Source organism: Alexandromys fortis, unplaced genomic scaffold (genome assembly GCF_014885135.2).
Source record: "Alexandromys fortis isolate MF-2015 unplaced genomic scaffold, M_Fortis_MF-2015_v1.1 scaffold_140, whole genome shotgun sequence".
NCBI classification, from domain to species: domain Eukaryota; kingdom Metazoa; phylum Chordata; class Mammalia; order Rodentia; family Cricetidae; genus Alexandromys; species Alexandromys fortis.
Window position 1 is genome coordinate 219,061 of NW_026068048.1, and position 25,835 is coordinate 244,895.

The 25,835-nt window shown below is 51.9% G+C and overlaps 2 protein-coding genes across 2 annotated transcripts; one reads left to right on the forward strand and one right to left on the reverse strand.

Moving 5' to 3' along the window:
- The first annotated feature begins 523 nt into the window (after positions 1-523).
- Positions 524-15,962, forward strand: Lrfn1 (leucine rich repeat and fibronectin type III domain containing 1). The gene is made up of 5 exons (XM_050119296.1): positions 524-614; positions 3,080-3,112; positions 6,361-6,415; positions 7,165-8,592; positions 14,279-15,962. Exons 4-5 carry the CDS (start codon positions 7,202-7,204, stop codon positions 15,177-15,179), a joined length of 2,292 nt encoding a protein of 763 aa, XP_049975253.1. The 5' UTR covers positions 524-614; positions 3,080-3,112; positions 6,361-6,415; positions 7,165-7,201; the 3' UTR covers positions 15,180-15,962.
- On the reverse strand, positions 15,294-25,126 carry LOC126486687 (interferon lambda-2-like). The gene is made up of 6 exons (XM_050119057.1): positions 25,001-25,126; positions 24,685-24,753; positions 23,581-23,728; positions 23,399-23,484; positions 23,168-23,315; positions 15,294-15,403 (listed from the first exon to the last, which is right to left on the reverse strand). The coding sequence occupies exons 1-6, from the start codon at positions 25,124-25,126 to the stop codon at positions 15,294-15,296; spliced, it is 687 nt and encodes a 228-aa protein (XP_049975014.1).
- Between the last annotated feature and the right edge of the window lie 709 nt (positions 25,127-25,835).

The window sequence follows — 25,835 nt, forward strand, 5'->3', positions numbered from 1 at the left end:
CTGGGGGCCATCTGAGTGTTGGGTATGGGCGTGGGGGTGGGATCTGGATCCCCTGGGATGCTGTGATATGATCTGAGGTCCCTCTGGAATTAGAGGTGTATGGTCTAGGTTGCCTGACAGGGTGTGCCCACCCCCGCCCCCATCTGAGGTCGCGAAACGGAGTAGAACACAGTCTTGCTTCCAGGTGGCTTACCAACATGGTCTGGGGTCTCAAAGGAGGTAAGACCCGCCACTCCGAGGGTGTGATGTAGAGAGCTGGTGTATGTGTGTGTGTGTGGGGGGGGGTGTCAAGAAGCCGCTGGGGCGTGGTCTGGAGGGACAGAGGTGGGGCCGGGGCTCAAGCTGGACCCCGGCGCTCCACAGTGGAGAGGGGGTCTGCGGCGACCTGGGCGTGCGTGCGGCCGCCCCACCTAGGACCGGCGCCCCCTCCCCCCCTTGCGGCGGCGACGCGGAGGGCGGAGCGCGGCGGCGCGCGGGAGGGCGGGCGGGAGGCGGGAGGCGGGCGGGAGGCGGCCCCGCGGCACCGCGCCCCCTCCCCCGGCCCTCCCCCCACCATGGCGCGGCGCGAGGCGGCGGCGGCGGGGCCGGGCCCCGGGCCCCCTCCCCCGGGCTGGGTGAGCGCGGCCCGCGGCGGTCCCCGGGGCTCTTTGGAAGCGGCGGGCGGGGGCGCGGGGACGAGCGTGCCCGTGTGTCCGCGGCGCTGCGGCGGGGCCCGGCGTGCGCCCGCCCGCGGCCCTGTGTGTGCCCGGCGCCCCGCCGGTGTGGCCATCCGGGCGTGTGCGGGGCCGCGGTCGGCCGTGCGTGTGCATGTGTGCATGTGTGCGTGTGTGCGCGCGTGTGTCCCACACACTCCGGGGCGCCGGATCTGGGGGGCTGTGGCGCGCCCGTCCGAGGGGCTGTGTGCAGGTGTGTGCGGGGGCTGTGCGCCCAGGTGTGCGGAGCTCCCAGTGGGCCTGTGCGCGCGTGCGGCTGGCTGCGTTGGGGGTCTGTGTCCGGCGGGGTTGGATGTCCATCCGAGGGGCTGCGGAGCCGGGTGTGTTCGCTCGGGTGTCCATCCGTGGTGTGTGTGTATGTATGTGTGTGTGTGTGTATGTGTGTGTGTGTGTTGGATGCGGGTTGGATGTCTCCGAGGGCGTGTGTGTGTGTGTGTGTCTGTCTGTCTGTCTGTGTGTGTGTGTCAGGTACCCTGCTGGGGTAGGGGCTGAGGCTCAGCACATAGTGGGGCCAGGCCTCTGTATGGATGGGGGGGGGGCTTGGCTGCTCCCGCAGTCCATGTCAACTGGGGGCGTCCTCAGTGATCCTTGGGGGAGACGGCCATGTCTTCCTCCTCTTCTCCGTCGCTGGTTGGGGAGGGGGATGGGAGGCCGGGAGGTGGACAGATGGAGGGATGAGAGGCCGAGGGGATGGACAGATGGGCCCTGGGGTGGGGGGTGAGGGGTGGAGAGTAGAGGGTGGGGGTGAAGACCTGGCCCTTTCCACCCCACTCCACCCTAACTCCCCCACCTGCCGGGTATCTGCAGATAGGGCCTCAGTTGTCTATATCTTGATGACAAGGCTGGGGAAACTCTAGGGGCTGCTGGTGGCAGAATCTTTTGGGAACCGGGCTTTGGGACTCAACCCCTTCCCCTCCCTATGAAGTCCCACCTGCTGAACTATGAACTTTGACCCTGGCTTGTACCTGGTTCTTTTGGGGGCAGGGTGTAAAGGGTGTTAGAATGTGTTTGGCCTGGGAAGTAGGTGGGGCAGGAGTTCAGGGCCGTGAGGACCGGATGGCAGCGACCCACCCGTGAGTGTGGAGCTGTTTGGGCTGTTGACTGTGCTTGTGCTTTGCTATTTTGTGTGCATTTACAAGTGTGCTAGTTCCTCACGGGACTGTGGTGTGAGTGTATCTGTGATGCGTGAGCCTCTCAGAGTGGCTGCAAAGTGCCTGTGTGCTTGTTCACGGCTCTCAGCTTTGTCAGTGTGTGTTCGTGCTAAGGGTTTTGTGTACATGTGTGAAGTGTGTGTCTGCTGTACCTGTGTGTTTCTGGTGGTGCTTTTGCAGCTTCATGGCTGCACAGTGGGAACATGTGAAGTTGCATGAATGTGTCTAGGTGTGTAAGAGTGTGCACCTATGTATCTTTCATTGTGCAGGTGAGTCTTGTGTGTGTGAGCCACTGTGTGTTGGCAAGGGTGCAAGAGCTATATAGATGCAGATGCCTGGCTCTCTGTTAAGGGGCATATAGGTCTCTCTGTATCTGTGCATTTGTGAATGTGTAAGGGAAACTCTCTCTCTCTTTCTGTATGTGTGTGTATGCAGTCCTTTAGGGTGTGTGTCTCTCTTGGGAGTCCGCTTCTACTCTAGTCTCTGGGGATCAGGTGCTGTATGTTTAGGCATGTACCTTGCACCTGTGCCTTGGGCACAAGATTGACCCTATTTCTGGGTCTTAAGTGTGGCCTGTATATAGCATGCAAGGCATAGTCTGTGGTCCTGGAACTCAAATGTGACTGTATCCTGGGCTCCGTGCCCTGGAGGGTAGGGAGCAGCCAGACTGAGGTGATGCCCCTGTAGCTTGGGTTGGGGCTCACATGCATTTGGTATAGGCTCACCAGTGTTGATGTGGATTCAGATGTGACGGCATGATAGAAACCGCCTGACCTCTGCGCTCTGGGTGCCACTCAGGTCTTTGAAAATGGGGAGCCCATTTGAGAACTCTTGAGCTCTAAAGGATAAGATGTCTAGTCCAGGCTCCTGGGGATCAAAAAGAGAAGCGTGGGAATTTAGAATTCTTGGGCTGCTAAGAGCGGTAGGTAAATTCCATACTCCAAAAACTGATGCAGGTGGGGGAAGGGATAAGGGGCCAGTGCTTCTGAGACACCAGAGGGCAAAGCTCAACATCTTGGACTCCTGGGGTTTGGCTCAGTCTCCAAAGGTTTGGACATGACTTTTGGGTCCCTCTAGGAGTCTGAAGCTCCTGTATCAGGGAGCCTGAGAAAGTGATTGCTGTAGGGGTTCCCTTGACTCAGATGCTCTCCAAGCTAGGCCTCAGCGACTAGAAAGAAGCTGGACGATGCTGACAGTGGTTTTGTTCCTTTGCAGGTACCGGCCCAGGCCCTGACTTCTTGAAGAGAGGTAAGTATAGTGCCTTGGGCTGGGCAAGGGATGTGGGGTGATAGCACCCATTTGCAAGCCAGCGTAGGCCCAGAGCTCTACCTAAGTGTATCTAAGTGCAGAATGCCACAGTGTCCAGGGAGGCAGGGGCCCACTCCCACTCAAGTCACTGAACATTGTAGTTGGGTAAGAGTTCATCTCATGCTGGTTAGGAGGTTCAGAGGGGCCCTATGTCAGGATATGACATCTCTCAAGATAGGTAAGGGGGGTCATGAAAATGGGGTCCCACTTTATCAGTAAGGGTTCATAAATGTTTCTAGGTATGGATTAACCCCTGCCAGTATGGTGATACAAGCCTGTCATCCCATTATTCAATGGGCTGAGGCAGGAGAATTGTGAGTTTGAGGCCAACCTGGGCTACACAGTGAAACCCAGTTTCAGAAAAAGGAGGAGGAGAAGGGGAAAAGGCAGGAGGAGGAGAAGAGGAGGAAAAGAAGGTGAGGGAATAGCATACTTGTAGAGCACTTGCTTAGAATCCGTTAGTGAGGGCTAGGGGTGTGGTTCGGCCCATAGCACATTTGCTTACCATGCACAAGGCCCTGGGTTTCCATCCCCAGCATCTCACACACACACACAATTTTGTGTCATCTAGCATTTATGTAGCATGTATATAGTCTAGGATAGGCTAAGCATGATGTGTGTGTGTGTGTGTGTGTGTGTGTGTGTGTGTGTGTGTGTGTATGCTGTTCTGGAACTCACTTTGTAGACCAGGGCTGGCCTCGAACTCACTGAGATCTGCCTGCCTCTGCTTCCCGAGTGCTGAGATTAAAGGCGTGAGTGCATTACCACTGCCCAGCCACTAAATACTTTTACTGAACCTTCTCCAAGGCCATGTGAGGTAGCCAGGTGTCATCATTGTCACAAATGAGTACAGGGGGCCACAGAGGGTGATATTGTTTCATCCAAGTAACACACAGCTGGGCATTGGGGTGTGAACCCTCGCAGAGGGATGGGATTCTGACCCCAGGTGCTACAGTGCCTTCGGGTAACAGATGGCTGTCTTCACTGCAGCTGTCCTACCTATGAGTCTGCTGCAGCTGTACAAGGAGAAACTCTGTGCTTGCTTCAGAGAACAGGGTTCTGGGCCAAAAGACCCAAAGCAAGCAGGTGCCTGCAGGGCTGCCAGTGGTGGAGGCTTGTGTGCCAGACCTGGGCCTCAGTACAAAACAGCAGCCTAGAGGGAGAGGAAGGCAGAATGGGGGTGGGGTGCTCAGAGATGTTGGGCTGCCCTGGCCCTGCCTCAGTCTGTTTCTTTCTCCCCTGTCTTGTTTCTCCAGCTCTTTCCTCCACTTGTCTCTCCCTTCCTCCTTCTTCTGTCTATCTCTGGTTCAACCTCTTTGCTGTGTTTTCTTCTTCACTGAGATTTTTTTTTTTAATTCTTTATTCAACTGTTACCTGCCTTTTCATCTCTTCCTTGGTTTCTTGAGACTGGGTCTCCATATGCAACCCAGGCTAGCCTACATCTTTGAACCTCTTGAGTGCTGGGATTAAAGGTGTCTGCCACCATACCTGGCTGTCCCCTTTTTGCAGTGCTGGGGAGGGAACCCAGAACCTCAAGTATGTTAGGCAAACATGCCACCACTGAGCCACACCCCCAGCTGGATTTTGGCTGGATTCTAGGCAAGTGCTCTCCCACTGAGCCACGCCCCCAGCTCCTCATTGGGGGATTCCAAGCACATGTTCTGCTGAGCCACACCTGGAGCCTACTTCACTTGGGATGCTGCTTTGTCTTTTTGCCCTGCTCCCTTTCAGTGGCTCTCTGTCAGTCCATTCCTCCCCACTTGGGCCCTTCTGACTCTCTCAGCCTTTCTCCAACTTTCTTGGTCCCAGTCTTCTTCCCCTGGGCTAAAAGATCAAGGTCACACATGGCCCGCAGATTCTTGGAGGTTGGTCAGCGGGGGCTGGGGCATAGGCAGGGTGGGAGGAAATAGCTTCAAGGACGCCCCCTTCTCATCCTTTCCTCCTTGCCCCCCCTCTACCGCCCACCCTGTGTTGTGATGGGAGCTGACATGTCGTGGGTTGTAGCTGCTGGAGGGGGAATCCCCGCCGGAAGGTTTTGCCTGAAGCAGAGGCATAGTGTGTGTGTGCACGCATGCGCCTCTGGGCATGTATGGGCCTCCTGTGTACTTACTGTTGGTACCAGTCACCTCCTGCTCAGGAGCTCAGCTGAACCTAGAAAGAAACTGTACTCAGAGGAGGTCTTCCCCAGACTGATGCTGATGCTTTTTTCTTAACCTCTCCCACCTTTTCTGTTTTTTTGTCCACCGACTTAGGTGGAGGACCTTAACATGAATGGAGTGCTCACTGCGTGCTGGGCTCCGTCTGTACTCAGTGGTTCCCCTGCATACACTCAGTGAAGACGTTATTGTCTTAGCATAGAAAGTCCCGAAATTTTAGCCTGTCCGGGTGTGGGAGCATGCTCCTGTGATTCCAGTACTTGGAAGGCTGAAGCAGGAGGATCAAGACTTCAAAACCAGCCTCAACTGTACAACAAGTTGTAAAACAGGGTGTACTACATACTCTCCTGTCTTAAAGAACAAGACAGATGTGGTGGATAGGCCCTTAATCAGGCAGGTGGCTCTCTGAATTCAAGGCCAGCCTGATGTACGTAGTGAGACCTTGTCTCAGTAACAACAAAACTTACTACTGGGGAGATTTGTGAGTTCAAAACCAGCCTGGGCTACATAGTAACACCACCACGCCGCAAACAAGTGAAAAATAACAATGAAAACTTAAAAAGGGGAGAAAAATAAAGAAATTATGGCTTAGGTATAGGAATCATTACTGTGGTCTCCTAGAGTTAGTGAATGAGAGAGCCAGAATTTGTACTCAGAGGTCTTTGATTGTAAAGCACCTGTCAGCCAGCAAGATGGCCCATCAGAGAAGGAGCTTGCTGCACAAGCTTAGCAACCTGTGTTTGCTTCCTGGGAGCCGCATGAAGGTGGAATGGAAGAACCAGTTCCACAGAGTTGTCCTCTGACCCTGCCACACATACGCAGTATTAATAATACTTAAGATGATAACACCCACTCTTCACATCGCACACAGTTCTGTGTTTGTATGTGTTAGGCACTCAGTGGTGTTGCAGGGAATAATTTTTAGTATGTGTTAAACCCATTGTACGTGGCAGGTGCTGTTTTGACAGCTGCACTCGTGAGTGTACATAATTCTCACCAAAGTAAGGCCTGTTTCTTCTCTCCATTTTACAGATGAAGAAACCGAGATTCAGAAAGGTTCAGACATGTGTCCGAGGTCGCACAGCTAGTAAGTGTCACAGCTAGAACTTGAATTAAGAGTGTCTGTTTGACATCCTTGGTCCTAAGTTTCGGCCAACAGTGATTTGAGAGTATTTGGTGGGCTGGGAGGTCGTGGGCAACTGGGGAACTCTTAGAAGCATGGCAGGTGGAGGGTAGAAGACTTCAGAGTAACGCAGTGGTGATTTGCCAATTACTATGAAAATTTTGTAATCAGATCTGGGTGTTTTGGCCCAGATCTGTAATCCTAGCACTTAGAAGGCAGACACAGGAGGATCATGAATTCAAAGCCAACCTGGGATGCAGTGATACTTTGTCTCAGAAAAAGAAAGGCTAGGTGATGGCCTGACATTTAATCCTAGCTCTTGGAAGGCAGAGGCAGGCTGATCTCTGGAGGCAGAAGCAGGCTAATCTTAGTGAGTTTGAGGCCAGCCTGACCTACAATGGGTGTTTAGGCTACACAGTGAGACCCTGCCTCATAAATGAATGAATGAATAAATTTTTTTTTTAAAAAAGGTGGTCATGTATGCCAGCTGCTTTGAAGTCTGTTGTTCAGAACTCATTCATTGGAAGTTAAAGGATCCAGTTTGACTTTCAGCAGCACATCCCAGGATTTCAGGGGTATCGAGCCAGGTAGCCTGGTTGACTATCTTCCCAGGGTTTCAGGGGTATCGAGCCAGGTAGCCTGGTTGACTATCTTCCCAGGGTTTCAGGGGTATCGAGCCAGGTAGCCTGGCTGACTATCTTCCTCCCCTCCAGGTATCACCTCCCGCTTCTCCTGCCTCCCCCCTGCACCATGGCTCCAGGGCTCTTCTCACCAACACCTGCTGCTCTCCCCTTTCTGCTGCTGCTCTGGGTAGGGGCATCTCGCGGCCAACCCTGCCCTGGTCGCTGCATCTGCCAGAACGTGGCACCTACGCTGACCATGCTGTGTGCCAAGACTGGCCTGCTCTTCGTGCCACCCGCCATTGACAGGCGCGTGGTAGAGCTGCGGCTCACTGACAATTTCATTGCGGCTGTGCGTCGTCGAGACTTTGCCAACATGACCAGCCTGGTCCACCTCACCCTGTCTCGCAACACTATTGGTCAGGTGGCAGCCGGCGCCTTTGCTGACCTTCGTGCTCTCAGGGCCCTGCACCTCGACAGCAACCGCCTGGCAGAGGTACGCGGAGACCAGCTCCGGGGCTTGGGTAACCTCCGCCACTTGATCCTCGGCAACAATCAGATCCGTAAGGTGGAGTCGGCAGCTTTTGATGCCTTCCTGTCCACTGTGGAGGATCTGGATCTGTCCTACAACAACCTGGAGGCACTGCCGTGGGAAGCGGTGGGTCAGATGGTGAACTTGAACACCCTCACATTGGACCACAACCTCATTGATCATATTGCGGAGGGTACCTTCGTGCAGCTGCACAAACTCGTACGCTTAGACATGACCTCTAACCGTTTGCATAAACTGCCCCCCGACGGGCTTTTCCTGAGGTCCCAGGGTGGTGGGCCCAAGCCACCCACCCCACTGACCGTCAGCTTTGGTGGCAACCCGCTGCACTGCAACTGTGAACTGCTCTGGCTGCGGCGCCTGACCAGGGAGGATGACTTGGAGACATGTGCCACGCCCGAGCATCTCACTGACCGCTACTTCTGGTCCATCCCGGAGGAGGAATTTCTGTGTGAGCCCCCGCTCATCACGCGGCAGGCAGGGGGCAAGGCCCTGGTAGTAGAGGGCCAGGCTGTCAGTCTGCGCTGTCGGGCGGTGGGTGACCCTGAGCCCGTGGTGCATTGGGTGGCACCTGATGGGCGGCTGCTGGGGAACTCCAGTCGGACCCGGGTCCGTGGGGATGGAACGCTGGATGTGACCATCACCACCCTGAGGGACAGCGGTACCTTCACTTGCATAGCCTCCAATGCTGCGGGGGAAGCCACTGCGCCGGTGGAGGTATGTGTGGTACCTCTGCCACTGATGGCACCCCCGCCTGCTGCCCCACCACCTCTCACTGAGCCTGGTTCTTCTGACATCGCCACACCAGGCCGACCTGGTGCCAATGATTCAACCACTGAACGCCGGCTGGTGGCTGCTGAACTCACATCCAGCTCCGTGCTCATCCGCTGGCCGGCCCAGAGGCCAGTGCCTGGCATCCGCATGTACCAAGTGCAATACAACAGCTCTGCGGATGACTCTCTGGTCTACAGGTGAGTGGGGTGCTGCTGCCCTGGGAACTCCTCTCCATCCTGCCCCCCCCCCCCATCTGCTCATCCATCCCGTTAACCTTACTTAGGCGGGGCTTTGGATAGACCTGTAATTGCCTCCTTTTCTGCTGTGCTGTCTTTGTGTTTCTTGAACTTAGGAGATGTTTGTGGAAAACAATGTGAGCCAGTGTAGGGCAGGACTGAGTTATAAAAGTGACCAGGGCCTGGTGCTTCAGGCTTCTGATCCTAGCCTTTTGGAAAGCTGAGGCAGGAGGATTGCAAGGACAAGGCTGGACTGGACAACTTGGAGATATTCAGTCTCAAATTTTTAAAAGTAGAAAAAAAGAAGAGCTCAGTTATAGGGAGATAGAGCCCCTGCCTAGAATCCCCCAGTGAGGGCTGGGGCATGACTCAGGGGTGGAGCCCCTGCCTAGAATCCCCCAGTGAGGGTCTGGGGTGTGGCTCAGGGGTGGAGCCCCTGCCTAGAATCCCCAGTGAGGGCAGGGGCATGGCTCCAGGGGTGGAATACCTGCTAAGCTGGGGAGGCACTGAATTCCATTCCCAGTACCATACAACAAATATCTCAAGGGGGTTTATGGACAGCATCACTTGCTCTCCAGAGGCCTCTCATCATGAATTCCATCAGTTAAACATTATGGCACATAAAACACACGTGTTTATGGTTATGTTTCTATTTATGTCACTAGTACTATTCCAATCAGATACATTATAGAAACAGAAAGCAAAAAGCATGAGAAAAATAGAAAGTTCTATTTTGTTCTAGTTTGGTTTCTATTACTGCAATAAACACTGTGACCAAGGCAGGCGGTGGTGGCGCACGCCTTTAATCCCAGCACTTAGGAGGCAGAGGCAGGCGGATCCCTGAGTTTGAGTCTGGTCTACAGAGTGAGTTCCAGGACAGCTAGGGCTACACAGAGAAACCTTGTCCCAAAGCAACAACAAAACATAATAAAAAACACTATTGCCATCAAAAACCAAACCAAACCAACCAAACAAACAAATCCCACTCTGACCAAAAACAACTTGGGAAGGAAAGGGTTTATTTTTTGTCTTACAGCTCTAAGGCCACAGTCCATCACACTCAAGGCAGGAACTGGGAAGCAAGAACTGAAGCAGAGGCCATGGAGGAGTGCTGCTTACTAGCCTGCTCCCTATGCTTTCTTATACAGTTCAGGACCTCCTGCCCATGGGTGGCCCCGCCCACACTGAGCTGGGCCCTCCCATTCCATGTCAATCATTAGTCAAGAACATGCCTCTCAGCCTTCCCTACAGACCATCTGATGGGAACATTTTCTCTGTTGAGGTTCCCAGGTGACCCTAGCTTGTGTCAGTTGCCAAAAGTCTAATGTGTACTCCCAAGTTCCTTCCGCGTTGTCTGAGGTAGAACAGGCCTAGCGCGGATAGCTGTCAGCTGCTTTCCTCCATTGCTCATTTCGGCTCAGCACTGCACAGGGCCCTGACGGGTGCGGCTGTGGGTTATAGAGGAGAAAAGAGAAGGGGAAGCTGGAAATGCACAGAGATTAGTTCATATATTATTTATTATTATCTGAGACAGGGTTTCTCTGTGTACCCCTGACTGTCCTGGAGCTCACTCTGTAGACCAGGCTAGCCTCGAACTCACAGAGATCCGCCTGCTTCTGCCTCCCGAGTGCTGAGATTAAAGGTGTGCGCCACCACCGCCCGGCCCTAAAAATAAGAATTTATAAAGAAATAATTACCTACCTCGCTTCCATCCTTACCTGGGAGACAGTAGGTGTTCAATATGTGTGTTTTCTGAATACAAAGGTCAGCTCTGAGGCAGACATGGTGGCACATGCCTGTGATCCAAGCACTTAAGGGGCTGAAGCAAGAGAATCTTCCGCTCAAGGTCAGTCCATAGTATGTAGTGGCTACACAGCGAGATCTTGTCTCAACAAACGAAACAATTTTAAAAAAGGCAGCTTATCTGCTTCCAATGTGACCATTGGTACCTGGGTGCCGAGGAGTCCAGTGGGGCCCGAGCCCTGTGGTCTGTCCATCTTGGTAGTGTGTCGGCGTGGCTCTCAGCCACAGACCCTGGCACACAGCAGGAATGACACACAGAGGGCACTTGGTAAAGGGCTGCAGGCTGCATAGACACATCTTGTTTGCCCTCCTTGTGCACTGTAGATGACTGCTGAGTGCCTAGCCCCATGCTTCTCTTCCTTTGGGTTATCAGAGGGTCTAGAACTATTTCCCCATCTGTGGTCGTCCCAACAACTCGAGTGTGCTCAGCCCTTTACAAAAAAGCCTGTCTCTTGGCTGCGACCTCTCCTTGCCAGGGGCCTCTCTTTCCTCTTGGCTCTGCTTGTCTTTTGGTTTTGAGACAGGCTTTCACCCTGGTAGTCTAGACTAGCCTTTGATGGTGTAGTCCCAGGCTGGCACAGAATTCTGGATGCTGAGATTTCAGGGACTATACCAAGTGCACAATTCCTCCTTTTGCTTCTGGCTGTCAAGCACTGATGACATCGTTGATTCTCTCATATGCCCTCCCTAGATAGATTAGACTGACCCATTCTTACAAGCAGTCAGCAAGCCAAGACACCAAAGAGGAGCCTTTATAAACTATGTCCACGGCTGTGGCCGTATTCTACTTCCAACTTTGCTATGAAGCAGTTGCCATCACTTCATTTATTTCATTTGAAGAATTTAAAGTTACTTTTCCTTTTTGTGCGTGTGACTCACTTAACATTCTTCAACTTACGTTTATTTGTGTGTGGGGGGGGGGCATTCGTGTCATAGTGTGCATGCAGCGATCAGAGAACAGCTTGTGGGAATCAGTTCTCTCCTGCCACCATGTGAATCTTGGGGATTGAACTCTGGTTGTTAGGTTTGGTGGCAAGTTCCCTTACCCATGGAGCCATCTTGCCAGCCTCTATTTTATTTTATTTTAATTCATTCATTTCTTTGTAATATTGTTGATTGAAACCAGGCCCTCACACGTGCTAGGCAGTCTGTAATCCTCCTAACCCTTTACTTGGGAATTCTAGGCAGGGGCTCCACCACTGAGCCACACCCCAGCCCCTCACTGGGGGATTCTAAGTAGGGGCTCTACCACTGAGCCACACCCCAGCCCCTCACTGGGGGATTCTAGGCAGGGGCTCTACTACACCCTCCATTCTCTTTCTTTTCAGACCCAGAACTTGAGGCGCTGTGGGAGAGATCATTTGCTCTCAGACGCAGAAAGCGGCAGAGCTATTTTTCATGTGCTTGAACGCACACTTATTGAATACCTAGTGTTTGCCAGGCAGGGATGGAGGGGAATGGATGATGCTTATCTGTCAGTCATTCAGATTGTGTGTGTTCCCCCATCTCTCTTCTCTGCTCCTCTCCGATCCACAGTCACCATGTGACAGGGTGGGAAAACGTTTAAAACTCAGCCTGTTAGCAGCTCTTGATGACCCCAACCTGGGCAAGTTCCCAGGACTCCTCTTCTCTCCAGAGGGCCTCAGTTCTGCCCTGCATCCTCCATTGCAGATGCTGTCCATAGACCAGCACTGCAGGAGTTAACTTCCTCTCTGCAGCCATGGGCTGAGGTGACAGCCAACTAGAAGCCTGCTTGGCTGCTTGCTCTGGTCTGGCAGCCAATGAGAAGCTCATGGGCTCTGGCTTTCTTAAGGAGCCAGTGACTGTCCTTGAGAAGGGGGAAGCCCCTAGCAACTGGTTATTTGGGGAGAAGAAACAAGGCAATCTAAGCCTCTGGCAGAGAAAAAGGGAAAGTTAATTCAAGAAGGAGGTCAGGGCAGCTGGAGGTGGGTGGCCTATAACAAGCAAGGAGCCTAATGAGAAAATCAAGTGCCTTTTTGATACAGTGGGACCTATGCTTGAAGTCGTGGAGTGAAGGGTGGTGGCTGGTGACAGGGACCTTCATGGTGGGGGTCTCAGGACCAAGGCTGGCAGGCCTGTGGAGCTCTGACAGGTAAGCCAGGGCAGGGATGAGGCAGGACTTTTAAGAAGGGGTGGGACTTGTTCTCTGGGGTCTCAAACAGAGGAAGAGGTGGAACTCATCCCCGGTTAGCCACTCAGGTCCTTGGAAGGAGAGAAGAGTTTGTGGGTTTGGGTGCTGGGTGTGCCACTCAGGGTGCACTTCACACTCCTGGGTTCCCCGAGGCTGGAAGTTGCCAAAACAGACTGTGCCGAGATACGCTCATCAACAAAAGAGAACAAAGTCTGGGAGGGAGTGTCCTAAAGTGGATCGAAGAGGAATATAGAGGGTGCAGCTGGTGAGATGGCTTAGGGGGTCAAGATGCTTTCTACTGAGTCCCACATGTCCCAATCCCTGGGACACACATGGTGGAAGGAGAGAGCGTACTCCTGCAAGTTGTCCTCTGACCTCCTCCTTACACACACACACACACACACACACACACACACACGCCCACATTAATAAATGATTTACATGAGGTAAGGCCTGTTAAGGATGGTATTGCTGTAGACTAAATGTAATTTATAAAGAGAGAGAGAGAGATGTGGAAGAGGGCAGGTAGCCTTAGAATGGGAGCCCACAGAGCTGCTAGCAACATGATGGGATATCAGCTCCTGGTGAGGTCCTTAGCTTTAGATAGTCAGGTTTTAGATGTTAACTCATCCATTCCCCATGCTATCGCTGGGATGTGGGGATTCTTACTGTCCCCATGAGAAATGTTAAATGATGCACAGAGAAGTTAAGACACTTGTGTATGGTGGGGGCACAGAGAAGAGATCCTATCCAAGAGTTGTGACTCCCAGATGTTTAACTGAAGAATTTTGCTATACAGTGTACCTCATTTGAGGAGACTGGCCTATAGAAAGAAAAGAAAAGAAAAGAAAGAAAGAAAAAGGAAGAAAAGAAACCCATGCTTCTTAGTCAATTGTAGATGAGATTTCTGGAATTCTGGTGGTACAGTGATTGTCATACATATAACAGCTGGCTGCCTCTAGAGGAGCTGTCTCAAGGTGACTCGAAGGGACACGACTTGTAAGCCAGAGTGCAATTAGAAGGGGAATGAATGGGAAATTGTAGCTGAGGTGCTTGGGAAACTGAGCTAGGAGTTTTTACCCAGAGCTGGGGCAGAGTCTACAGCATGCCTTCTCCCGCAAAGGCAAGAATGTATATCAAGGTAGATACGGCTGGGAATGGAGCTAAACTGGTAGAATGCTTAAAGGAAGACCGGGGTCTGATTCCTACCTCACAAAACGAAACCAAACAAACTAAGAGGACGTGGAGGTGCATGTCTGTAAGCCTGAGATCTCAGCATTCAGGAGGTGAGACAGGGTGAAAACCAGGGACTGAAAGTTCAGCCATTACCCTCGCAGGGATAAACCAATTATTGACGTCAGTATCCATCTGAAGGAAGGAAGGACATGTAGATTAGAAGGAGTGGCCACAACACTGAGCTCCTTAAATGGTAGATATATGCAGATGACAACTGTCCACCCTGCGAGTGCGAGTAGAGAGTCCCTGTAGGTGATGCTCTAGGTAAATCAATCTGAAGGCGGAGCATGTAGACACGGGGGCGTGGTCCTGAGTCGCGACCCAGAAAGGCTGACTTTATTGATGGAGGAGGGCCTCAAATGGCTGCTGTAGACACCAGTAGCATTGTTTCCCTTGGTCGGGGCATAAAGTGATGGGTGTGGTTAAGATCCGTCCTGATCCCACCCCTTTTCGCAGGATGATTCCATCTACCAGCCAGACCTTCCTGGTGAATGATCTGGCGGCTGGCCGCGCTTATGACTTGTGTGTGCTGGCAGTCTACGACGATGGGGCCACCGCTCTGCCGGCTACCAGAGTGGTGGGCTGTGTGCAGTTCACCACGGCGGGAGATCCCGCACCGTGCCGCCCGCTGAGGGCCCACTTCTTGGGCGGCACCATGATCATCGCCATCGGGGGCGTCATCGTAGCCTCGGTCCTCGTTTTCATCGTTCTACTTATGATTCGCTACAAGGTGTACGGCGATGGGGACAGCCGTCGTATCAAGGGCACTTCCAGGTCGCCCCCTCGGGTCAGCCACGTGTGCTCTCAGACCAACGGAGCCGGCTCGGGCTCGCAGCAGCCCTCAGCCCCACCGGCTCCAGACCGCTACGAGGCGCTGCGGGAGGTGGCGGTCCCTGCAGCCATTGAGGCAAAGGCAACCGAGGCGGAGGCGACTTCCACTGAGCTAGAGGTGGTGCTTGGACGCTCTCTGGGTGGCTCGGCCACCTCGCTGTGCTTGCTGCCCTCCGAGGAAACTTCTGGGGAGGAATCTAGAGCCGTAACTGGTCCTCGAAGGAGCCGTTCGGGGGCCTTGGGGCCTCCAACTTCAGCGCCCCCGACGCTAGCTCTGGTTCCTGGGGGAGCCCCGGCCCGACCGAGGCCACAACAACGCTATTCCTTTGACGGGGACTACGGAGCGCTGTTCCAGAGCCACAGTTACCCGCGCCGCGCCCGCCGGACAAAGCGCCACCGGTCCACGCCACACCTGGACGGGGCCGGAGGGGGCGCGGCCGGGGAAGATGGAGACCTGGGGCTGGGCTCCGCCCGGGCACGCCTGGCCTTCACCAGCACCGAATGGATGCTGGAGAGTACCGTGTGAGCGGCGGGCGCACGGGCACCGGGACGCCTGTGGGGCCGCACTTAGTTGCCCAGCCCGGCTGGATGCAGGGAAGGCTGGAGAGAAGGGATGCGCGAGGGGCGGGGCCAGCCGCAGTCAGGGCCGAGCCCACTCGAGTCCGTGATTGGAGGTGGGCCGACGGCCTCTCCGACTCCACTCCTCCGCCCCGCCCCCCGCGCGCTCGCGGACCTTGCCGGAGCCGGTGCCTTACACAGCGAAGCGCGGGGAGGGGCGGGGCCCCCCCACACTGCAGCACTGAGACACGAGTCCCCTCCCCCACCTGGGACCCTGGGGCAGGGGCGAGGGGCCCATTCCTTGTATCTGGCTGGACTAGATCTCATTCTGCCCCGCGGCGGCCTCCAAAGCCTCCAGTCCCCTCGACCCCAGTCCCCTCCCTGGTCCCACCTAGTCTGGTTTGGAGGGAGGGGCTCCTCCTTTCTCCTCTCTGTGTCCTCGTCTTTCCTGCCCACTGTCGTCTGTCTTTCTGTACTTGTCTCTCTTTTTTCTGTCCCATGGTCGTCTCTTCCTCCGACCGCCGTTGATTTTTTTAGTTTATTTACTTTTTGTCCTGTGTCCTTGTCTCTCCTGATTCCCTCTGCTCACCATCTCCCGGGCAGGTCCCACAAAGGACCAGACTCTTCCCTCTGCCTTCCCCATCCCCACAACAAATCCCCACACAGACAAAATCCAAAAACCAAATCCCTCTATCGGAGCCGGGACCCTCCGCCGCAGCAGAATTAAACTTTTTTCTGTGTCTGAGGCGGCTCTGCTGACCAGTGTGTGGTGTGTGTGTGTGTGTGTGGTGTGTGCGCACGCGCCTATCTCGGGGGAGGAGGACTCTGAATCAGACTGAAGAGAACAGGACAGTGAGGATTGAGAAACTGGCAGGCAGACTCGGAGGCGGGAAGTAGCAAAAAAATGACTGACAGGTGGCCACTGTGTGGGTAACCTTTAAACCAACCAATCCTCACAGTAACCCTAGGAAGTCGGTACTGTTAGCTCACTCTGCAGGTGAGGACCCTGAGGCCAGGTGGGTTAGACAACATGTCCCGGCATAACCAGAAAGGTGGAAAGTTGAGATGAGTTTATTTAATAGTAATTTCAGCTGGGCATAATGACCCTCACCTTTAATCCCACAACTTGCAGGGCAGGGGCAGGCAGATAGCTGTGATCTGGAGTCCAGCCTGGTCGACATAATGAGTTCCAGACCAGCTAGGGCTACATAGTAAGTCTATCTCAAAACAACCAAAAAGTAATTTCACATAGTATTTATTTACTTATTTGGTGTGTGTGTAAAACATGTATGTGCTGGTACACTCATCCCTATGTGTGAATGGGGAGGTCAGAGGCACATGTTGGCTATCTTCCTCCGTCATTCCCCACCTTATTTTTTGAGGCAGTCTCTCACAGGACGCATCAATTTGACTAGACTGTCTGGCCAGTGAACTCCTGGGTTCTCTGATATTCACTTCTGCCTCCAGCACTGGAGTTATAGATGTGTTATTTATGTGGGTTCTGGGGGTCTTAACTGAGGTCCCCATATTTGCATGACAAACATTTTACCAACCGAGACATCTCAGGCACATACAGACACCTATATATACATACGGGAGTTTGTGTATGCTTATATGTGTGTATATATAGTTTTTGACAGGGTCTCCTATGTAGCACTGAGTTTCTCTGAAAACCCCCTATAGAGGGTAGGTTAACCTCCCAACTTTGTGATTTCTTGCCTCTATAAATGCTGGGATTGTGGGTTTGCACTGCCATGCCTGATCTCAGACTGGCTTCAAATGTGTGGTAGTCCCCCTCTGTCTCTGCCTCCTGAGTGTAGAGACTGTATGCATGCAACATCACAACCAGCAGGGTTTTTTTTTTTTTTTTTGACAGGATCTTGATATATGTAGCCCAGGCTGACCTTGAACTTTCAGCTGTCCTCCCTTAAACCTCTGGAGGGCCAGGTGTATGGGTATATATCTTGAGAAAACAGATTTAACAGTGCGGGTAGAAATTGGGCATGGGGGAGCATGCCCATAATCTTGGGTGGTAAAAGCAGGAGAGTTAGGAGTTCAAGACTGTGCTGGCAAGTTGGCTCAGTGAGTAAAGACACTTGCCACCAAGCCTGACAATCTAAATTTGACCCCTGGGATCCACGTGCCATAGCAAATGTATACCCCCAACAAACAAGTAAACAAAAAATGTTTTTAAAGTTCAAGACTAGGGGCTCCGTGTTAAGAGCACTTGCTAAATCTCATGGAGAGCCCAGGTTTGATTCCCAGCACCCACATGGCAGCTCTCCAGTTCCAGGGGATCCTATGTCCTCTTCTGGCTTCCATGGACACGTGTGTGATGCACGGGCACACACACGTAAATCAAAAATTTTAAAGAATAGAAAGTTCAAGATTATCATCTACATGCAGAGTTTGAGACCAGCATGTGGCTACATGAGACCCTGATTTTGTCATTGTTTTGGGTTTTTTTTTTATTGCTTGCTTTTGCCAAAATAAGTAAAGAATGAAAAGGCAGGTGGATTTGGGCAAGATGACACACCTGGACCCCCAGCTACTCAGGAGGCTATGGCAGGATGATTTCTTGAGCCCAGGAGTTTGAGGCCAGCCTGGGCAACATAGCTAGACACTGTCTCAAAACTGCAAACATCAATAACAGTAAAAAGGCAGACGGACTGATTTCTGATCCATCCTCAACTTTAAGCCCTTTCAGCTGGGCAGTTACCGCTCCTCCTGGCTGCCCACATTGTGGAGGATAGATATCCATGGTCCTATTTTACAGACAGAAGGCAGAACCAGAAGAAAGGGAAGTCTCTTGTCAGAGGGCTCCACCCTGGTCTGCTTTCCATGAAGAAAGTGGAATTGGCAGTTTGCCCCCGGAGTTGTGTCTGGAGGCTGGGGAATGGCTTCAGTGACCCTAGCCGAACTTGAGTCTCCAAAGCCAGCTGTTAAGGGAGTAGAACTCTGCTTACCTGTGTGAGCAAGAGGGAAGGTAAGTGAAGCAGGGTCTGCTGGAGCAGTGGAGGGTGATGGAGGAGGGGCTCACTAAAGACAGAGAACTTGCCTGGGGAGGCCAAAGTGGTTTGAGGTATGGTAGGGGCTCTGGGCATCTCAGTCTTTGCAGATACCTTGCTATGAAAACTTGTTCCTAATTCTGGGGAAAAATGAAGAAGGCTTCAAGCCAGCCAGGGGCCCCCTGAGGCCTGGGGAGGAGGAAAGCAAGACAGAAATAGAAACAGAGCCAGAGGGAGGAAGCTGGTCTGGGCAGAGAGGGTGGGAAGCAGCAAGGACAGCAGCTCTGGAGAATTCCAGGCCAGGTGGATCCCTCACCCACTGGCCCAATATACATATCACTCACAGTGATACCTAAGTATGGCGTGCTCCCACCAGCTGGGCCCTGTGCTCACATATCCTGCCTAACGTGTGAGTCAGTACAGCGTGACGAAAGGTGGTTTCTCCCGTAAGAAGCAGGCTCACGATATGTAGCTCTGGTTGCCCTGCAACTCATGGGTGGATAAGCTTTACTGAGCATGTACCTTATGCCTGACCCAGGGGAGGAGCCTTAGCAATGAATAAAATAGATGAGCTGCTAGGCATGGTGGCATATGCCTGCAGTTTAGCACTTGGGAGGCAGAGGCAGGAGGATCTCTGTGAGTTTGAGGCCAGAGAGTTCCAGGACAGCCAGGATTGTTACACAGAGAAACCCCATCTTGAAAAACAATAAAATAAAATAGGCCACAAAGAAAGAAATGGTCCTGGTGGAACAGGTCTATGATCCCAGCACTCAGGAGGCTGAGGCAGGGGGATTGGAAGTTTGTCATCATTTGCTACATAGTAACTTTGAGGCCAGCCTGGAGCAATTGTTTTCTTCTTCAATATACAAAAAAGAGAGACATTTTTCATTTGTTTTTCTCCTTTCTGCTTAATTTATTGGTTATGAAGATATGAGACTTGCAGTTTCTGCAGGCATTTTGTAGCCACGCAGCACTGAGAACAGAATGTAAGACTATCATCAGTTTTTAAAGGAAGGTAGAGGAAAAACACAGGAAAACAGGTCTATGACAAACCCCTAGACTCCAAACAGTCAGATGATACCAGAATGTACTGATATTTTATTTATTTTTATTTTATGTGTATGGGTGTTTTGCCTACATGCCTATCTGTGTACAGTGTCTGTGCTTGGTGCCAGAGGAGGCCAGAAAAAGAACTGCAGTTACAGAAGGTTGTGAACTGTTGCCATGTATGTACTGGGACTTCGAACCTGGATCCTCTGGAGGAGCAGCCACTGCTCTAAAACATGAAGCTACCTCTCCAGCCCCATAACAGAATGTTCCAGATATTTAAAACATATTAGCTGGATTCTCTTGTCATCTAACCCCAGCCCCAGTGTCTCACTATAGAACCCTGGCTGACCTAGAATTTCCTACTTGAACTCACTCGCTGAAATCCACCTGCCTCTGCCTCGAAAGTACTGGGATAAAAGGTGTCCACTAACCATGCCAGGTTTTTGGACAAGATCTTATGTAGCCAAGGATGGCCTTAAATTCATGATCCTTCTGCCTCTACCTCCAAAGTGCTGGAATTATAGGCACGAACCACTGTACTTGGCTTTTCTTTCTTAAACTACATCCACCCATCCATCCACCCACCCATCCATCCACCCATCCACCCATCCATCCATCCATCCATCCATCCATCCATCCATCCATTCATTGTGTATGCATGTGGTACATGTGGAAGACAAAGAACAATTTGCATGATTAGTTTTCTCCTTTCCACCTTGTGAGTCCCTGGGATTGAATTTAGGTCATCAAACTTAATGACAAGTGCCTCAACTCACTGAATCATCCCATCAGCTCTTTATCAATCATCTATCTATCTATCTATCTATCTATCTATCTATCTATCTTCTATCTATCTATCTATCTATCTATCTATCTATCTATCTATCTATTTATCTATCATCTATCTTCTATCTATATATCGTCTCTCTCTATATATATATATCTTCTATCTATCTATCTATCTATCTATCATCTATCTATCTACCTATTTACCTTTCTATCAAATTTTATTTCTATTTGTTGATTTTGTTTTGAGACAGGGTCTTTCAACATGGCCTTGGCTGCCCTGGAACTTACTACATAGACCAGCCTGAGCTACAACTCACAGAGACCTGCCTGCCTCTGCTTCCTGAGTGCTAGGATTAAAGGAGTGCACCACCACCACCCAGCTTCAACTTTTTTTTAAGTGTGTGTGGGGTGGGTGTGCACATGAGTGTAGTGCCCACAGAAGCCAGAGATGCTGGATCCCCTGCAGATTCAGTTCCAGACAGATGTGGGTCCTGGAACTGAACTTGGGTCCTCTGCAAAAACAGCAAGGGCTCTTAACAGCTAAGTTATCTCTCCAGCTGCACCCCAACCCCTCAACTCCCCACATCATTATGCCCCACAGTTCCACAGAATCTTGGGGGAAATTGTGATTTTATCAACTACCAACAAAGTAGTTGTCTCTATCTATCCATCTATATCTTTCATCTATCTATCTATCTATCTATCTATCTATCTATCTATCTATCTATGTATCTATCTATCATCTATCCATCTATCCATCTATCATCTATCTATCTATCTATCTATCTATCTATCTATCTATCTATCTATCCATTTATCTATCTGAGTTTCACTATTTCCATATTTTGATGATAGAAGCGATACACTCTTGGGGCTGGAGAGATGGCTGGCTCAGGTAGTAAAGTGCTAGCCCCACAAGTATGAGGACCCGAGTTCGATTCTCCAGAGTGGAGGGAAGTCAGGCATGGCGGCATGTGCTTGTAATCCACCACCAGGGATGAAGAAATGGGAGGGTCTGTGGTGCTCACCGTACAGCTAGCATAGCCTAATTGGCAAGCCACAGGACAACTAGGAAGTAAAACAAAGCGAGGTGGACAGTTATTGAGGGGTGGCAGCTGAGGTCCTTTGTCCTCCAGGTGCACTCACACAAAGCACATCTACATCGTGTGTGTGCACACGAACACACACAAGCACACATACATAAGCAAGCATGAAGTTGCAAGGTCCGTGTACAATAGAATGTTCCTGACCACCTCACCGTCTCTCTGCTTTTTTTTTTTTTTTTTTTTTTTTTTTGAGATATGACATCAAGTCGCCCAGGCTGTGTAGCTTTGGATGACTGTGAACCGCTGATTCTCAGGCCCTCACTTTCTCAGGGCTGAGATTGCAGTCATGCCCACCATTACACCCAGAATAATACACATGTTCTTTTATTTATGTATTTATTTAATTACATTTGGGGGACTGGAGAGATGGCTCAGTGGTTAAGAGCACTGTCTTCTCTTCCAGGGGACCTGGGTTTGAGTCCCTGCACCCACAGGGTGGCTCACAAGCCTTTGTAATCACAGTTATGGGGATCCGATGCCCTCTTCTGGCAGCTGTGGGTACTGCATGTACATGGTGCACAGACACACCAGAACACCCATGCACAGAAGGTAATACTAATTTTAAAATGTACACAGTCTAGGGGCTGTGGGGATTCAGACCATGAGTTGGAGGGTAAGTTCTTTCCTTCCACTGTGTGGTTCCTGGATACCAAGCTCATGTCCACAGTGTTAGTGCTGAACAGTCTTGTGGAGTGCAATACATTTGGTTTTGTTTTTTTGTTTTTGTTTGTTTGTTTGTTTTTTGAGACAGGGTTTCTCTGTGTAGTCCTGGCTGTCCTGGAACTCACTCTGTAGATCAGGCTGGCCTCAAACTCAGAGATCCTTCTGCCTCTGCCTCCCAAGTGCTGGGATTAAAGGTGTGTGCCATCACTGCCCAGCAATACACACGTTCTTATGTGTTATGACAAATTCTTTATTATTTCTGCCATATGAGTTGGGTTTTCTTTAGATGTATGTGTGTCTGTGCTTTGCACATGTGTGTATGAGCTTATATGTGCATGTGGAGGCCAAAGGTCAACACCAGTTGTCTTCTGAATTGATCTCCATCTTTTTTTTTAAGCATGTGATTATTTTTATGTTATGCACACATGAGTGCCAGCATATATGTATATACACTAAGGGTATATCTGATGCCCATGGAAGCCAGAAGACAGCATCATATCCCCGGGACTAGAATTATGTATGTGAGGTTGTGGGCCACCATGTGGGTGCTGGGATTCCAGTTCAGGTCCTCTACAAGAGCAGCCAGTGCTCCTAACTGCTGAGCAGTCTCTCCAGCCCCTCGTCTGCATGTTTTAATGTGTGTGTACTTGCTCGTACATGCGCCTGTGCATGGAGGCCTGACATGCATGTTATGTGTCTTCTCAATTGTTTTTCACTTTATTTTTCAGCCAAGGTCTATAACTAAATCTGAAGCTTACCAACTGCTAGACTGGGTGGACAGCTAGCCCCAGGGATCCTTGTCCTGTGTCCATTTCCAAAGTTGGCTGTATCTTTTTTTTTTCCCTTTTTACATGGGTGCTGGGGATCAAACCTAAAGTTCTCACCCTTGTCCAACCTGTTGGGTTTTCGATTTCTTATAAGATGACAGCTTCCTGAATGAGCGAGACCCCCCCCCATCTGTCCCAGAGTCGTTTAAAAGAGAGATACACGGTACATGCAGACTAGAGAAAGACTTATTAGCATGTTTGTAAACATGTGTGAATGTGGACAGACCACAGTGACACATCTTTGATTAGTTGCTGGTTTGGAGAGGTGGTCCCTTGGATACACATCACAGAAGACAGACACACAAACGCACAGTCTCGAATGTCCTCTGCACCACAGTCATCCACACTCAGCTGCATGCCACAACCACACACGAACACACACCCAAGGATCACAGAAGGGTCCAACTCCTCGCTGTTTATTTGCATATGTTGTATAAAAATAGGAAAAATAAACCCAGCTTGGACCGCAGCTTCATAAATAAAGAGTGAGAGGAAATAAGGGAGGGGTGGGACCCAGTGTGGAGTCCAGAGCCTTGGATGCGCTGTGCCAGGCCACTGCACCCCACACACACTGATCTCCCGCGGCCACATACATCAGGTCCCGGATGAGCAGGCGCATGAGGTTGGAAGTGACAGAGGCCTCCAGGCAGCCGGGGGTCTCCTGAAAGGACAGGGCTGGCTCAGGGGCTGCCAGGACTCAGGGCTCCCAGGCTCTGCAGATCCAGGTTCCCTCTCCAGACTCACCTTCTCCTGGGCCTCCTGGAGTCTGTGCAGCCAGCGGGAGAGGCGGTGACTCTGGGACCCGGGCTCTGCTGTGGGCTGAGCTGTGTCTGTGGACAGAGGAGGGGACTGTGAACCTGCTGCTGGGACACAGGAGACGTCCCCGTGGCTGGAGGCACAAAGTAGAGGAGCCAGGGACTCAGGACTCACACAGGCCTGCAGCTGGGACTGGATGTGGCGCAGTGTGTGAAGAGGCTGGTGCAGGATGGGGCCCAGGGCTGAGTCAGTCACGTTCTCCAGGACCTCCAGTGTCAGGGCCAGATCAGCCTGCAGGGCCTTGGGGCGCCCCTGAACCTGAGAAGAGGCGAGAAATAACAGGTAATCAGGAGAAACAGGTAAGAGAGCTGAGGTAATGGCCGAGAGTGTGGCTCAGAGTGCTTGACCAGAATCTTCCAAGGATGTCCTGGGGACGTGGCTCAGCGGTAGAGCCCCTGCCTAGAATTTTCCAGTGAGGGGTGGGGTGTGGTTCAGTGGTAAAGCCCCTGCCTAGAATCCCCCAGTGAGGGGCTGGGGTGTGGCTCAGTGGTAGAGGACTTACCTAGTCTGTGTGAGACCTGAATTGAGTCCCTATAACCACATACACACCTGCCCCAAACCCCAAAAGGCAGAGGTAAGTCGGGTTGTGTAAGGAATACAATACAGGGGGAAGGTGGTGCAGGACACTTGGTGGAGGCAGATGTGGACAAGAGGGATCCAGAGATCAGGAGTGTTTGAGGAGGAATACAGATGAGGAAGGTCCAGGTGAGGAGAAAGGAAGGGAGGAGACAGGTGAAGGCAAAGAAAAGGCGACAAGCAAACAGGACTCTGGGTTCACAGAGCTTTAGTAGATTGGGGAGAAGAGAACAGAATAGGGAGGTAGGGGAGGTGAAGGGGGCTGTATGGAAAGATGGAGGATGGAGAGGAACAATCATCTTAAGAGATGAGGGGCAGAAGGGAGAGGCTGCGTGAGGAGAAACAGGGAGAAAGAAGCAGGGAATGGGACGGGGCGTGGGTGCCAGACAGGCAGAGAAATATGAGCCAGGTGTGGAGCCATGTGTCTACGATCCCAGCGTGTCAGGAGACTGAGGCTGAGGGTCTCCAGGACCTCATGACTGAGGCCAGCCTGGCCTGCATAGTGAGACCCCTCTGTCCCCCTGGCCCCCAAAAGAGACTGAGCTGAAGGAGCCAGATAAGCATGGGAGGGTGGAGGCACTTGAGGGACACGGGGTTTGGGGATGAAAGCGATAGGGCAAGGGTGACCCTCCCCTGGCCTCCAGTTTCCGGCTGCTGGGACAGGGACTGAGGCTGCACTGGACATCCTTCCGGAGCAGCCGTTCCTCCTGAAGAGAAAGACACAGGTTAGCCCACACAGGAGAGACAGGGCCTAGTTCGCAGCAGCAAGAGTGACTCTTGGCCTGGTGGGAGGGTTTGAGGTGAGTTCATGGCAGAAGGGATAGACAGGTCAAAGCTGCAAGATTCAAGCCTAGCCGATAGCAGAAGGTTAGAGGTTAGCCCACGGTGCCAGGCTGCCATCTTCATCCCAGTAGGAAAGATGGAGGGTAGCCCATTATGGTAGCAGCAACGCACCAAAGACTGGAAAATGCCAATGCGACAGCCTGTTCTGGCTGGAGTGGGCTTGGAAGGAAGGACAGGACCAGCTGTGGCCAAGCCCAGCATCATGGTCACCAGAGCCAGCAGCAATAGTATAGCCATGCTCCAGTCCCAAGTGTCCCCTGAGCTTCATGGTTCTGCTTTTTCAGCCTTGATGACGTGTACAAAGAGAAAAAGAGGTGAAGGGACACCAAAATTTACTCTCCAGAGGCATGGAGCCAATTCCTGGGCCAGGTAGGTGAGCAGGTGTGGGTGTGGTCAGATGTGTGATGCTGTTCCAGGGAGGAAAGAGAAACAGAATCCAGTGTCGGGAATCTGCAAAACCATCTCTTTCAGGACATCGAAGGGTAGGGCTCCCCAAATTAGAATACATTGGCGATGCAGGGGGGGGGCAGTTGTGGGAATGGGCAGAAGGCTCAGGTCACAGTGGGAACGGGAGGTGGAGGGTGGGCGGGTGTGGAACAGGCTCCCTGACTGAGAAGGATGTCTCATGAAGATTCCTGTGAGTGAGTAATTGCTGTGGCGGTTGTGAGGATTATTTTCTGGGTGTTGTCATGCTCGGGTGGTAGCTGAAAAGGATTCCTTTCTGGGTACTTGAGGGTGTTTGGGGAAAAGGCAGGCCTGTGAGTCAGTGGGCTGTATGAGGAAGGAGACTCCTGTAGAGTGAGGGCGTTGATAGGAGGAAATTTGGAGCTGAGCACTCGAGTGTAAGAAAGCCCCATTCCTGGCCAGGCCGTGGTGGCGCACGCCTTTAATCCCTGCACTCGAGAGGCAGAAGTAGGTGGATCTCTGTGAGTCTGAGGCTAACCTG

Coding starts and splice junctions, on each gene's coding strand:
- LOC126486687 (XM_050119057.1), bottom strand. CDS start 25,126: ATGGCTATACTATTGCTGCTGGCTCTGGTGACCATGATGCTGGGCTTG. Junction 23,485..23,580: donor CCAGCTGCAGGCCTGTGTGA/GTCCTGAGTCCC, acceptor CTCTGTCCACAG/ACACAGCTCAGCCCACAGCA. Junction 23,316..23,398: donor TCCAGGAGGCCCAGGAGAAG/GTGAGTCTGGAG, acceptor CTGTCCTTTCAG/GAGACCCCCGGCTGCCTGGA.
- Lrfn1 (XM_050119296.1), top strand. CDS start 7,202: ATGGCTCCAGGGCTCTTCTCACCAACACCTGCTGCTCTCCCCTTTCTG. Junction 8,593..14,278: donor GATGACTCTCTGGTCTACAG/GTGAGTGGGGTG, acceptor CCCTTTTCGCAG/GATGATTCCATCTACCAGCC.